The 15,199-nt window shown below is 36.8% G+C and overlaps 1 protein-coding gene across 5 annotated transcripts in view; it reads right to left on the bottom strand.

Moving 5' to 3' along the window:
- The window catches only part of ESRRG (estrogen related receptor gamma), a 523,236-nt gene that overhangs the window by 277,668 nt on the left and 230,369 nt on the right, over positions 1-15,199 (bottom strand). For 2 of the 5 annotated variants that reach the window (XM_088464267.1, XM_088464266.1), the window contains exon 2: positions 3,586-3,717. The exons of the other annotated variants lie outside the window; for them this stretch is intronic. In XM_088464267.1, coding sequence (XP_088320393.1) covers positions 3,586-3,629 — 44 coding nt within the window. In that variant the 5' untranslated portion in view covers positions 3,630-3,717. The remainder of the gene's footprint in view (positions 1-3,585; positions 3,718-15,199) is intronic. 5 annotated transcript variants of the gene reach the window in all.

The raw sequence follows: 15,199 nt of genomic DNA, 5'->3' as shown, positions 1-15,199 counted from the left end.
TGTGATCTATATGTATGTGTAATTTATGTGCAGTATGATGTATGTGTGTACATATGTAATCTATGTGTATGTGTGATTTATGTGCAGTATGTATGTGTGTACATATGTAATCTATGTTTATGTGTAATTTATGTGCAGTATGTATGTGTGTACATATGTGATCTATGTGTATGTGTGATTTATGTGCAGTATGTATGTGTGTACATATGTAATCTATGTGTATGTGTAATTTATGTGCAGTATGTATGTGTGTACATATGTAATCTATGTGTATGTGTAATTTATGTGCAGTATGATGTATGTGTGTACATATGTGGTCTATGTGTATGTGTGAGTGATGTGCAGTATGTATGTGTGTACATATGTGATCTATGTGTATGTGTGATTTATGTGCAGTATGTATGTGTGTACATATGTAATCTATTTGTATGTGTAATTTCTGTGCAGTATGTATGTATGTATGTGCTGTATGTATGTACGTACGTACGTACGTACGTACGTGTATTTGTTCTTTGCAGTATATATGTATGTATGTGTATTTGTTCTTTGCAGTATGTATGTATGTGTATTTGTTCTTTGCAGAATGTATGTATGTGTATTTGTTCTTTGCAGTATGTATGTATGTATGTATGCATGTATGTATGTGTATTTGTTCTTTGCAGTATGTATGTATGTGTATTTGTTCTTTGCAGTATGTATGTATGTATGTGCTGTATGTATGTACGTGTATTTGTTCTTTGCAGTATGTATGTATGTATGTGTATTTGTTCTCTGAAGTATATATGTATGTATATTTGTTATTTGCAGTATGTATGTATGTATGTGCTGTATGTATGTACGTGTATTTGTTCTTTGCAGTATGTATGTATGTGTATTTGTTCTCTGAAGTATATATGTATGTATATTTGTTATTTGCAGTATGTATGTATGTATGTATGTATGTGTATTTGTTCTTTGCAGAATGTATGTATGTATGTGAGTACATATGTGTGATTTATGTGCAGCATGTGTGTACATATGTGGTCTATGTGTATGTGTGATTTATGTGCAGTATGATGTTTGTGTGTACATATGTAATCTATGTGTATGTGTAATTTATGTGCAGTATGTATGTGTGTACATATGTAATCTATGTGTATGTGTAATTTATGTGCAGTATGATGTTTGTGTGTACATATGTGGTCTATGTGTATGTGTGATTTATGTGCAGTATGTATGTGTGTACATATGTGGTCTATGTGAATGTGAGATTTATGTGCAGTATGATGTTTGTGTGTACATATGTAATCTATGTGTATGTGTAATTTATGTGCAGTATGTATGTGTGTACATATGTGATCTATATGTATGTGTAATTTATGTGCAGTATGATGTATGTGTGTACATATGTGATCTATGTGTATGTGTGATTTATGTGCAGTATGTAGGTGTGTACATATGTGGTCTATGTGTATGTGTGATTTATGTGCAGTATGTATGTGTGTACATATGTGATCTATGTGTATGTGTGATTTATGTGCAGTATGATGTACGTGTGTACATATGTAATCTATGTGTATGTGTGATTTATGTGCAGTATGTATGTGTGTACATATGTAATCTATGTTTATGTGTAATTTATGTGCAGTATGTATGTGTGTACATATGTAATCTATGTGTATGTGTAATTTATGTGCAGTATGTATGTGTGTACATATGTAATCTATGTGTATGTGTAATTTATGTGCAGTATGATGTATGTGTGTACATATGTGGTCTATGTGTATGTGTGAGTGATGTGCAGTATGTATGTGTGTACATATGTGATCTATGTGTATGTGTGATTTATGTGCAGTATGTATGTGTGTACATATGTAATCTATGTGTATGTGTAATTTATGTGCAGTATGTATGTGTGTACATATATGATCTATGTGTATGTGTGATTTATGTGCAGTATATATGTGTGTACATATGTGGTCTATGTGTATGTGTGATTTATGTGCAGTATGTATGTGTGTACATATGTGGTCTATGTGTATGTGTGATATATGTGCAGTATGTATGTGTGTACATATGTGGTCTATGTGAATGTGAGATGTATGTGCAGTATGTATGTGTGTACATATGTAATCTATGTGTATGTGTAATTTATGTGCAGTATGTATGTGTGTACATATGTAATCTATGTGTATGTGTAATTTATGTGCAGTATGTATGTGTGTACATATGTAATCTATGTGTATGTGTAATTTATGTGCAGTATGATATATGTGTGTACATATGTGATCTATGTGTATGTGTGATTTATGTGCAGAATGTATGTGTGTACATATGTGGTCTATGTGTGATTTATGTGCAGTATGTATGTGTGTACATATGTAATCTATGTGTATGTGTAATTTATGTGCAGTATTTATGTGTGTACATATGTGATCTATGTGTATGTGTGATTTATGTGCAGTATATATGTGTGTACATATGTGGTCTATGTGAATGTGAGATTTATGTGCAGTATGATGTATGTGTGTACATGTGTGGTCTATGTGTATGTGTGATATATGTGCAGTATGTATGTGTGTACATATGTGGTCTATGTGAATGTGAGATGTATGTGCAGTATGTATGTGTGTACATGTGTGATCTATGTGTATGTGTCATTTATGTGCAGTATGATGTATGTGTGTACATATGTGGTCTATGTGTATGTGTCATTTATGTGCAGTATGATGTATGTGTGTACATATGTGGTCTATGTGTATGTGTGATTTATGTGCAGTATGTATGTGTGTACATATGTGATCTATGTGTATGTGTAATTTATGTGCAGTATGTATGTGTGTACATATGTAATCTATGTGTATGTGTGATTTATGTGCAGTATGTATGTGTGTACATATGTGGTCTATGTGTATGTGTGATTTATGTGCAGTATGTATGTGTGTACATATGTGGTCTATGTGTATGTGTAATTTATGTGCAGTATGTATGTGTGTACATATGTGATCTATGTGTATGTGTGATTTATGTGCAGTCTGTATGTGTGTACATATGTGGTCTATGTGTATGTGTAATTTATGTGCAGTATGTATGTGTGTACATATATGATCTATGTGTATGTGTAATTTATGTGCAGTATGATGTATGTGTGTACATATGTGATCTATGTGTATGTGTAATTTATGTGCAGTATGATGTGTGTGTACATATGTGATCTATGTGTATGTGTGATTTATGTGCAGTATGTATGTGTGTACATGTGTGATCTATGTATACATGTGATTTATGTGCAGTATGTATGTGTGTACATATGTGATCTATGTGTATGTGTGATTTATGTGCAGTATGTATGTGTGTACATATGTAATCTATGTGTATGTGTAATTTATGTGCAGTATGTATGTGTGTACATATGTGGTCTATGTGTATGTGTGATTTATGTGCAGTATGTATGTGTGTACATGTGTGATCTATGTATACATGTTGTTTATGTGCAGTATGTTTATCTGTGTATACTTGTAATCTATCCACTGTATACATACGTGCGTATTTGTCATGTGCAGTCTATATGCACTGTTGTGTAAATAAATAGAAAAAAAGTCTTACTTTATCCACTGTTGAGATAAATTGGGTAAATCCCTGGAAGTCATCTTGTTTTAAAATTAGGAATCCAACGAAATGCTGTTTATATTATTTTCCTATATTCTCCTTCAATAATTGATCTTTAAATTCTGAAAACTAAGAAAGAAAAGATTCATTCTGTGCTTTCTTGTCCTCCTATCCGCCATGATAAACACATTAACCCCTGTTTGCTGCGGGTTTGGCCAAGAACTGTTCCCACTAAGCTGAACAATCGGAAAATGAAAGAGTTAAAGAGTGACTTTTCTGGGAATTCGCATCTCTGGGGCTGTAATGAGAAGCTACGTAACAGCGCCACAGAATGGATAACTCTTCAGCTTAGCAAGAACAGTGACAAGCAGAGGCCAGCAGACAAGGGGTTAAGCCAATACAGATACAGTAGTAAAAAAACCCCACAGTAAATAAACTCACATAATTATGGATTTATCTATACAGCTGTACAGTACACTTGGTATTAGTCCTGAAATTTTCACGTTTCGGGGAAACCTAAACTGTACACTCAGGGACAACAATCACATTTTCTTTCAAACAAATTTGTTGAGTTCACGGCCTTGTATTGTGTGGCTATATTTAGGTATTTGATTCAACCTTTATTTAGCTACTCTATGGTAACCCAGGGACAGATGTATTTGCAACCCTGGATGACATCACTCAAATGACCTCACTGGGAAATGACAGCTAGCATTCCCTCCACCTCCAACTTAGGGGTGAACCTACGGTTATCAGACTCAGGTCCTCAAAAATGAAAGGAACCCTAAAGCGGAAACATAAGTGTATCCAGTATGAAACTTGTATCTTTCAACATTTACAAATCTGTGTGGCGTAGCTCCCACAATAATCCATGATTAAATCAATAGTTCAAGCAGTGTATATTTTATATGTCCTATATACTATATATCCATATACTATGTAGTCAGGTCTAACAAGCACTGTATATTTTATATGTCCTATATACTATATATCCATATACTATGTAGTCAGGTCTAACAAGCAGTGTATATTTTATATGTCCTATATACTATATAGCCATATACTATGTAGCCAGGTCTAACAAGCAGTGTATATTATATATATCCTATATACTATATATCCATATACTATGTAGTCAGGTCTAACAAGCACTGTATATTTTATATGTCCTATATACTATATAGCCATATACTATGTAGTCAGGTCTAACAAGCAGTGTATATTATATATATCCTATATACTATATAGCCATATACTATGTAGCCAGGTCTAACAAGCAGTGTATATTTTATATGTCCTATATACTATATATCCATATACTATGTATCCAGGTCTAACAAGCACTCGGAAAAAAATGCCTCAAACTTTTTGACAAAGATGCCAAACTTATATATGTAGCCAGAAATGATGTCATCGGTTCTACCATAACAGCTTGTTTGCTTGGCACAAATAAATATAGTGTCCCAGTCCTTGCCCTATATGAAATGTAGCACATCCCTCTCATGCCAGGGGTGTAGCGAGGGTTGAGTGACTGGTGCTGCTACCCAGGGAGGGTGCAAGGCAGAGGGGGTGGCACAGTTGCATGTGGGGTGCCCTAGGAGATACCCTGGTTCATACCAAGGCAGAGGATGTGCCCATTTCCTCCTCTACCCCTGGTGCTTGTTGTGTGGAATCACATTGCCTGGGGGCGGTGGGCATGGTGTGCTGGCACAGGGTGCCTCTGACCTGGTATGGCGCTGTATCATGCAGGTGCAATTCAGTGTTTACCAATTGCCAGGTGCAGAGTTGGTGGGAAAATGGACAAAATTGGCTCTAAAAGAACACATGCTAAAATAGTATACCACATCAGCACCACGTCCTGGTCTACACCAGACATACCGTACATCACGTATTCCCCCCATATGATGAGCGTGTATGGCTCCACATCAGCACCACGTCCTGGTCTACACCAGACATACCGTACATCATGTATTCCCCCATATGATGAGCGTGTATGGCTCCACATCAGCACCACGTCCTGGTCTACACCAGACATACCGTACACCATGTACTCCCCCCATATGATGAGCATGTATGGCTCCACATCAGCACCACATCCTGGTCTACACCAGACATACCGTACATCATGTACTCCCCCCATATGATGAGCATGTATGGCTCCACATCAGCACCAAGTCCTGGTCTACACCAGACATACCGTACATCATGTATTCCCCCCATATGATGAGCGTGTATGGCTCCACATCAGCACCATGTCCTGGTCTACACCAGACATACCGTACATCACGTATTCCCCCCATATGATGAGCGTGTATGGCTCCACATTAGCACCACGTCCTGGTCTACACCAGACATACCGTACATCATGTATTCCCCCATATGATGAGCGTGTATGGCTCCACATCAGCACCACGTCCTGGTCTACACCAGACATACTGTACATCACGTATTCCCCCCATATGATGAGCATGTATGGCTCCATATCAGCACCATGTCCTGGTCTACACCAGACATACCGTACATCATGTATTCCCCCCATATGATGAGTGTGTATGGCTCCACATCAGCACCACGTCCTGGTCTACACCAGACATACCGTACATCATGTATTCCCCCATATGATGAGCGTGTATGGCTCCACATCAGCACCACGTCCTGGTCTACACCAGACATACCGTACGTCACGTATGCCCATCCTTGCAAACTGTACGTCACATACACCCCCATGTTTTCCTTGCAAAACTAGCTATTAGCTATCAATAAAACGTAAAACAAACCTCTCTAACACAGCGGCAGTCACTCTCCGGGCTAGACTTACTAAGCAGCAAATTTTCCAAATTGACAATTCTTGGCCGTTTTGACCCTTAAATCTAAAATGGCAATAACATAAAAGCTGGCTTTGCACTTAAAATGATTGATGTATTACATTTTTGGACCAAAACCGATGAGAATCGACACCTTGCAAAAACCGCCGCTTGGTAAATCTAGCTCATCTATGGGAAAACAAAGCTTTGCAAAAACATTATATACACAGCAGCAACAAAGTGCGTGCCTATTAGCGTCACCGGTGCTGACACAATCACGCAATCACAAGCGGTTCACTAGAGCTGAGGCCATCTACATTATCAGTGCTTGTACATCTGCCTATGACCACCCACAAATAATATGGGTTTCTCAGGCCCCCTTTGCATCATCTCTACCTTACTGTACCCTGCCTATGTAAGAAGGTCGGCATTCTGACCTGTCCTGCTTCACCAGGCGCAAGCAAGTCTCACAGAATCTGCATTAACGGGGAAGTAAGTGTTACTGTACTTAGGGGTTTATTTATCATCAGTTCATTTATACAAAAGCGGGTGAAAATTAACATTTTAACCAATTTTTGTATAAATTAAATATTGGGTCCATTCATTAAAAAAGGTAACCCAGGAGATATCACTGATTTCAGCCCCGATCTGTCCCGCTGTCCCCATACTATTGTATGGGGGCCACATTTTTCAGGCCCAGATAATTAACACACTAAATAGGCCCCTTAGCACTCATGCTGGATCAGGCCCATGGCGTCTGTAGTGAATCTCGCACTGACCGCACCACTCTACTTGCTACACTGATATAATAAGTATTACGGTTTAGCAGCAGTATGTTTTTAGCTATTTGTGACAATCTAGCCAGATGCCCTGCATTGATTTTCTCTCTTTCCTGCTGTGTCCCAGGGGATACAGTATATATTAACCAGCCTGAGTAATCCCCTGATTGGTTGTTGAAGATTTTTGCAGAGCAGAATTCTGAGATTCTAAGGATGTTTTCTAAGGGAACTCGGAATGAAGTATTATGTTATCCTCACATTTCATATCAATCTCATTCTGAAAACAAAAATGTTTCCCTTTTACAAGTGCCCCATATCTCCTGTAACTGGGGCGTTTCATTCTTGCTGTATTAGTGGGGGCTTAAGCAGCCGCAGCTGCACAGATCAGTTTGCACAGAGAACCCAGCACTGTTTAGTAAACAGGGAATGCAGGACTGCACTGACTTCTGACTCCTATCTCTTTGAAGATGGGGCAATAGGGGCGTGTGGTTTCTGTTTATAGTGTACACTCAGCCTCTCTCCTAATCCTGCTTTATGTAGTTCACACCTGCTGCCGACTAGCTGTCTGCTGATCGCTTGCGGTTCCTGCAGCACTCACAGAGCTTCCTATGGAGACACATTGTAAACTACCCAACCAAACTAACAAAACCCCTTCAGACATGCAGCTAGTGTGTAACAGTTTACATAATACACAAGACCTTTTCTTTTACGAGCTTTGAAGTTATTCTTCATAAAAAGAAGTACCACGCAACAATACGTAAAATAAGACAAGACAGCATATGGCAAAAATTGTTGACCAACGGTTTGCAACTTCGTAGCATTTGTGCGTGCGGGGGCCATTCAAATATATAATAAAACATATGTAGGGTTCAATACTTTTTAACCAATCTGAAAATTTTATTTTTTTAATATATATTTTATCCAAATCTGTTACTCGAACCTGTCTGGGTCAGAGGCGTAAGGTGCCAATAACTAGTTCATCGCAGCACAAATTATAATTGATTTCTATATATTTATCACTTTATGTTATTAAAGGGGATGTTAGCTTCCGGTACATTGTTAGCATCAGATGGCATTGCCTATAGAAGTCTATGGACTTCTTTCCACAAATGTCCCCTTTTCTAGCCCCCCACCGTAGCGCTGCTTGCACAGAGAGACTCCCAGGTCATAAACCTGGAAACCCTCACACCGCAAAGGACTTGTCTGCATCCTAAATATAACGTGGCCTCTAAAGGAGAAACCCCAACATTCAGCTAATTAAACTCTTATTACTTATTATGGAGATATTGTGCTAAAAGAGTGATCTGGATTGTACATTCTATTTATATGTAAAGTAACATGATTGGAAATTTGTGCAAATGAAATGCATGCACCATTTGGGGGTTTGTACTGAAGCTAAGGGCACCTGAAATTCAGAGAATGAGATTATAGGTAAGACTCTAATTAGTGCCACCTAGTGGCAATGCCAAGTTGGAGATGGTAATACAGCACATACCGTCTGCAACTTATCAGAACGGATGTGATAACACGAACGGCCTGGAAAAGTCTGGAAAAGGCCTGGAAAGGTTTAACTTACATGTTAACAAGTATTATAGGATATTTGTGTTGCATAAATATATATTTTATTTTTTTAAAGTTTTACAACACATCCAGTCAGCAACATCTATTTAAGATTATATTTCTATTTACCATATATTATCCAATCATTGTGATTTAAAAAATATTTTTAAATGTCCACTATCTATCTATTTCATATCTATCTATCTATCTATCTATCTATCTATCTATCTATCTATCTATCTATCTATCTAATATCTATCTATCTAATATCTATCTATCTATCTATCTATCTATCTATCTATCTATCTATCTAATATCTATCTATCTATCTCATATCTATCTATCTATCTATCTATCTAATATCTATCTATCTATCTATCTATCTAATATCTATCTATCTGTCTATCTATCTATCTATCTATCTATCTATCTCATATCTATATATCTCATATCTATCTATCTATCTATCTATCTATCTATCTATCTCATATCTATCTAACTTCTATCTATCTATCTAACTCACATCTATCTATCTATCTATCTATCTGTCTATCTCATATCTATCATATATATATATATATATATATATATATATACGCACACCCACGCAGTATTTAATGCGGTGGCATACAATACAATATATAAAAAGATATAACAGTATTATGACCATGCTGGCTAACAGTCTACAGGACAATTACAGCCTCATTGGTTATCTATGGCTTCAATGTACTGTAGTAAAGGTTTTACTCCTCTTACCGGCCTTTGTGCTTTCCTATAACAGATAGATATATAAAGATATAATATTTCACTGTGTGAAAATATTTTAAAGAAGCTGTAAATGAAGGTAGATGCCTGAGGTTTAGCTGTAGAAGGTAATCTAGTCTCTTCTGAAGCTATGACATAGGGTGGGTGTTATTGAGAGGAATGCACCATAAATCTTGTCACAGAGGTATTCAGTCCCGGCACCATTTACAGCTCAAACCATTTCTTCTATTTTTTTTTTTTTTTGAATAAGATGATTTAGTTCCAGTTGATTAAAGCACCAACCTACAGACTGTTAGAGAATCAGTGATCAAAGTTGCAAGTTAATGACCACCCTGCCACAAACAGAAGGGTCCGGCCTGGCCAGGCGTTGTCTCCTAGCAGGGAAATAAAATGTATGTGCTCTAAAGCCATAAAGACTTGTGACAGATATGTCTCAGTGTGGTCATGAAGAGCGGCATTTAGAATACTAATAATCGATTACCTATATATTACACAACATAGTTCGCAACACTGTACAAAGACGACTGAAGAAAGTTCATCAGTAGACTGATTCCTAAAACAAGGACGATTAGAATTTTGTGTTGAAGAAGCTGGTTCAGATCAACTTGTTTCCCTGATCCAAAGGCAGCAAAGTTATATAACGAGCTCCGTTCTATGCACAGTGCAATGTATATCATTATAGGCATTCTGTATAATAAATGATACTGAAACAATTACGTAGTATGGCAAACAAATATACAGTGAGAAACAAATGTTGAAGCTGAGCTTGCCTTGAAAATCACCATAGTGATATGGTGTCTCTGTAATAATGAGGCTGTAAGCTCCTCAGAACAGGATTGCATACATACAGCATATAAGAAAATATAATGTATATCATATATTAAATAGTTTGGTTTTATTACTGAATGTAACCACGGTTATTTGTAATGCCAAAGATTCATGGACAATAGGATCAGATTAAAACAAAAATCCCATTATTTATATTTTACAAATGTGCCGTTAGCTCTCACATAGGCCACAATTTATCATCAGACTGTGGCCTTGCTGTTTGCTGAAATAACGTTTTATAAGTCCTGTGGTATTTAATGATCCAAAAACATTACTTTATTTAACTTAAAAATATAGATTTAAAGTTAAATACATTGAATCCAACAAAAACAAATGCTGATGAGTTGGCCATTTAAGAGCCAGCGGCCACCGAACAATTGGAACTGCAGCATAAGTCACCAACATATCGGGTTTCTAAAAGGTTAAAACTACAAGGTGTACTCAGGAGGCCTAATTCACATTATTCACTGCCACGTAGCGCCGGTCCTGGTTGTGCTAATAAACCTGGATTAATCATCTCCAAACCAGGTATAAGAAAAACATGAAAACATTTAAGATTATAGAGGCAAGTCTAGAGCAGCATGGGGAAGCCAAAGTAACCACTGATGATTCCGTCCTGCGTAACTGTAAAACGGGGAGCAGCAACCTTTTCTATTATAGGAATATAAGTGATGGCCTAAAATAAGTGATAGTAAATATATCTAGTTATTTACTACTGCCCCATGTGGCCTCTCTACAGAACTTTCTAACCCTGAGGATTTAAAGGGCAATGAGAACATTTGAACATGTTACGTCTTGTTGCCACACCTGATCATTTGTAAATTTATATCTTAGTTATCACAGTTGCATGGCCAGGGCTGCAGCTTTAACTGTTTCACATAATAAACATATTTTTCAGCTTACCAAAATCAAAATATCAGGCACTGTAGCCTTAATTGCCTTCCACAATACAATAAATAACAAAACACCTTGAACTATGAAACGGATTGCTTGCATTGAAACCCCTTCTCCGTAGAATAGAACAAAATGCGTGAGTGTGTATAGCTTCTCGTTGTCCTCCATTTTTGCTACTATTTTGATTTTTAAGAAATGATAGAAAAGGTGAGATTCTAATGAATGTCCCATTGCCTGAAGCCGAGATTCACTAGCGGGCTTAGTTCATCCACCGCCCTGCAGCTGTGCTCTATAGACAATTGTCCATGGAGCTATTCCAAAGTAATTTGGCCAGTTTTGCCATAAACTTTAAGATAAGGCAATGTACAATGGTGCCTAGTGGTCCCCTAGTTGGTTTATGTGGGGGGACTCATTTGATTACGGAACTTGTCTTTTAAACTCTTGTTCAGTGAAACTTTGTTCAGAGTTGACTCTTTGGTCATGGCTTATAGCTTTGAAGTCTGGCAGGACACGAAATGTAAACCACTCTAGCATTGCTCTATGTTATTAATTAAATGGTCTGTAGTTTCAAATTGTTACAGACAAAACTCTGGATTCTTGTGCGATCCATGGTCTTAGAAATAAAGGATTTTTTAAGATAGACACTTGGTCAATTTATCATCCTTGACCATTCAGTTTTTTTGTATTCCCCCTGGTCGGCTGAGTGGGATGGAAAAGAGGCGCAGTGTCTTATCGAATCATATTGATTCCAGGGTGTCAGTGATCTAATCAAGAGCAATCAATACTAATCCAAAATCAATCAAAACACTTTTTACACTATCATTTATCAAATCAGAATGCAACAGCCACTTCCAAGCATAAAATGAAGAAAAATGAGAAACGCGACGGAGAGGAACGGAGACAAAGAGTGAGTAAGGGAAAAGGGAATACAAACAGCTACAGGAGTCAGAGAAACTCTCCAAAATTAACTCCTCCATAGCTACACTGGGCTGCAATGAAGAGGTTAATCAACCTGATGATTTATATATTACAAATACAATAATCATCCTGAGAATGTCTCAATAAAATTAAATTGTAATGTCTATAATATCAGGATCACACTCAATGTTAAAGATGACTGATAACTTAAATGCTTTCAAATGAAAACTTTAACAAAGTTCCATCTGTAAATAACATGCATTATTTCTGTCCAGAGTTTGCTACACTGAAGGCGGGTGCTCGTAATGAGGTGAACTGACCGTTAATTCGAGCAGCAAATTTGGGGGGTAATAAGCAAATAGAGATAAATCATTATGGAAATGCACATTTTCTTGGTGAAAACGTCTAAAGGAATGGTTTCTACTATCTTAGGAACTTTAGAAATGATAAAAGAGACACTGTACTTTATAACATACACTATTATACTAGTATAAATTTTCATGTTAGTTTATGGTTAGGGTTGAGAAAGGCGCCATTCAAGTTACCGTCTCCAGAATAGCAATGCTCACCTATGGCTGCACTTAGCAAATGAGAATGTTTGGTTACATATACAAGTAACTCCAAGGAAGGACTTTTGGGTGCATTAATGAGGGATAAACTGGGTAACTGGTTATACTCAATGAAATCAGCAAAACGAAAAACCTGCAGTGCAGTACACTAAGCTGCAGCGGGAATACAGCGATTGGCACGAGCAGTCAATGCGCTAAACTGCAGCAAGTTTCAACTGTAGCCATATGTCACCATTACACATTGCTCTGAATCCAGACTCAACATTCATCTTTTTGGAGAAATGAATTAAAATACCTTACTACGTAAATCAATTAAGACGATGGAGCATGCAATTGAATGGGTGTATCTATCTCGTAGTGCCCTGAACGATGTGCTGATGATATGTGCCTCAACCTCTCCAAGCTTTTTCATGTTTCGTTAAATTTGAACACCTGTATTTTTCTGAGGCTTGTAATACAAATGCTATTAGGCAACCTCTCCCATCATATAACTCTGATAATGATTGCCTTCATGGAGGGTGCGCCTTTTGTATATATGATGTATTTCTAATAAGTCACTTACAGTTTTTGGTAATTCAACTTTTTTTTTGGGGTGTGTTCTCTGTAAGGACTCTCTATATTCACAATGATGGATAATCACAACAGACATGATCTCAGCAACCATCTCCATAAGGTCCATTATTTTTTGTCAGGTTATTATTTTAAGACAGGTAATTTACCCCACCAGTCATAATTGTGCGCCACAAAAGATATTACTCTTTAACTTCAAGAAAAGATCAGGGGCATTTGAAACATTCACTTCTGGTAATGTAAAAGAATTGGCATTTAACTGCATTCCCGATAAGACGGTGCCAGTAAAACTGATTATTCTTTTCTTATTCAAAGCATATCAGCATTTCGAAAGCTCTTTCAATCTTATCAGGTGTATGAACAGCGAATTTACTGAAAAACTGTTTGTTCGGCTCCTCACTCTCGGCGCTGGGTTATCAGATAAGTCCAGACTAACTAACTGTATTTATACACAATCATATTTAGAATGAAATCAGTAGTGTAAACTGCTGATAATGTTCACCGCCAGCTGTACTCTGGGCAACATTCGGATGCCTTAAGGGTAAAAACGGAAAGACACTTTGGATGATGCCGTCTACACATCACCATTTAAGGAATTAAAAATTAGTTGTGGTGCTATATAACAAGCATCTCCTGTCATTTCATATTAAATGACGCTATCTAACATTTTGGTAAAAAAAAAATTGTGTTTAAAAATACACTATTTTAGTGTAATTTTAAAATAAAGGTGACCATGCAGCTTACATTTTAACATTCCGTTTAAAAATCAATTGATATCTATGTACCATCTATGTACGTGTAGATTGCAAGCTTATCTGGCTAGGAATATCTTTCCTATGTGTGCAAGCAATTCGTGATGTTATTAATCAGTGAATCATTATTTAAACACTAGTTTATATCTTTTATTTCTGGATCTTTGCCTACATTTTGCTAAATGATTGGTTCCTATTGTATTTCTGTATTTGATTGTATTTATGTGAATACCTTTGTAGTCTGGTGCTCAGAATCGACGACTGTTTTGCTTGCTAGACAGGGTATATTATATTTTGTGTGTACAAGTTGTTATAAATGATTAAGAACATTTTATTGATATGGATGTTGTTCAAGTTTAGATTTATGTTCACGTAAACCAATCTTATCTGCCTATATTTGTAAATAGACATACTGTAGATGATGTGCCGACACACATTGTATATTGCGATAATTAGCAATATAATAATGAGGTAATCATTGATAAGAATATCCTGCTAGTGAAAAAAGTTTCCAGAATTGCCTACCATGTATTAATATTAAATCAATAGATTATCTAACGCCCACACAGCACAAACAAATTCTTCCTTTTCTAAAAGCGTATGGTTTTCATGCAGTCTTAAACTGATTCCTTGTTATTGCCAGTTAGATTACAGAAAGTGACATGTTTTCACATATTCTTCTCAGCTATGCTCCTCGGAACAAAACTGCTAAATAACACAGATATTTTTTTCTCTGTTTCGTTGCGCAGCAGTACGATGACATTATCTCCAGCATGCCTGATTCTTACAATTACTGTATGGATAAATCTTTGTATAAATCTACCTTACTGTAAAGGGAAAGGGTGATTAACTCTTGTTGTACTGCTATGGGAAATGTACGTTATCCAGTTCCAAGGATAAAGTGGCTAGTATGAATAATTATAAATGGCACCAGCTTTAATTTTTTTAAGAATATGGAAGGATTTATTTCGCATTTATTTTTGCCAATGGAGGAAACACATATTAAATAGGAGGAAACATTTTAACTCCTCCTAAAATATAGGTGGGTTGTTTTAGAATTGCCTAACAATGGTCTCTTCTGTAGATCAAACATGGCACCAGCTCATACGCCATTTTTTGGAACTGATTGCACATTAAATGAAAAGGAGAGTTTATGGACCTGACGCCGATGT

The sequence above is a fragment of the Taudactylus pleione genome, unplaced genomic scaffold (genome assembly GCF_031769625.1).
Source record: "Taudactylus pleione unplaced genomic scaffold, aTauple2 ptg001624l, whole genome shotgun sequence".
Taxonomy (NCBI): Eukaryota; Metazoa; Chordata; class Amphibia; order Anura; family Myobatrachidae; genus Taudactylus; species Taudactylus pleione.
Note: the sequence above shows the minus strand (reverse complement) of the source record. Positions and strands in the feature narration are given on the sequence as shown.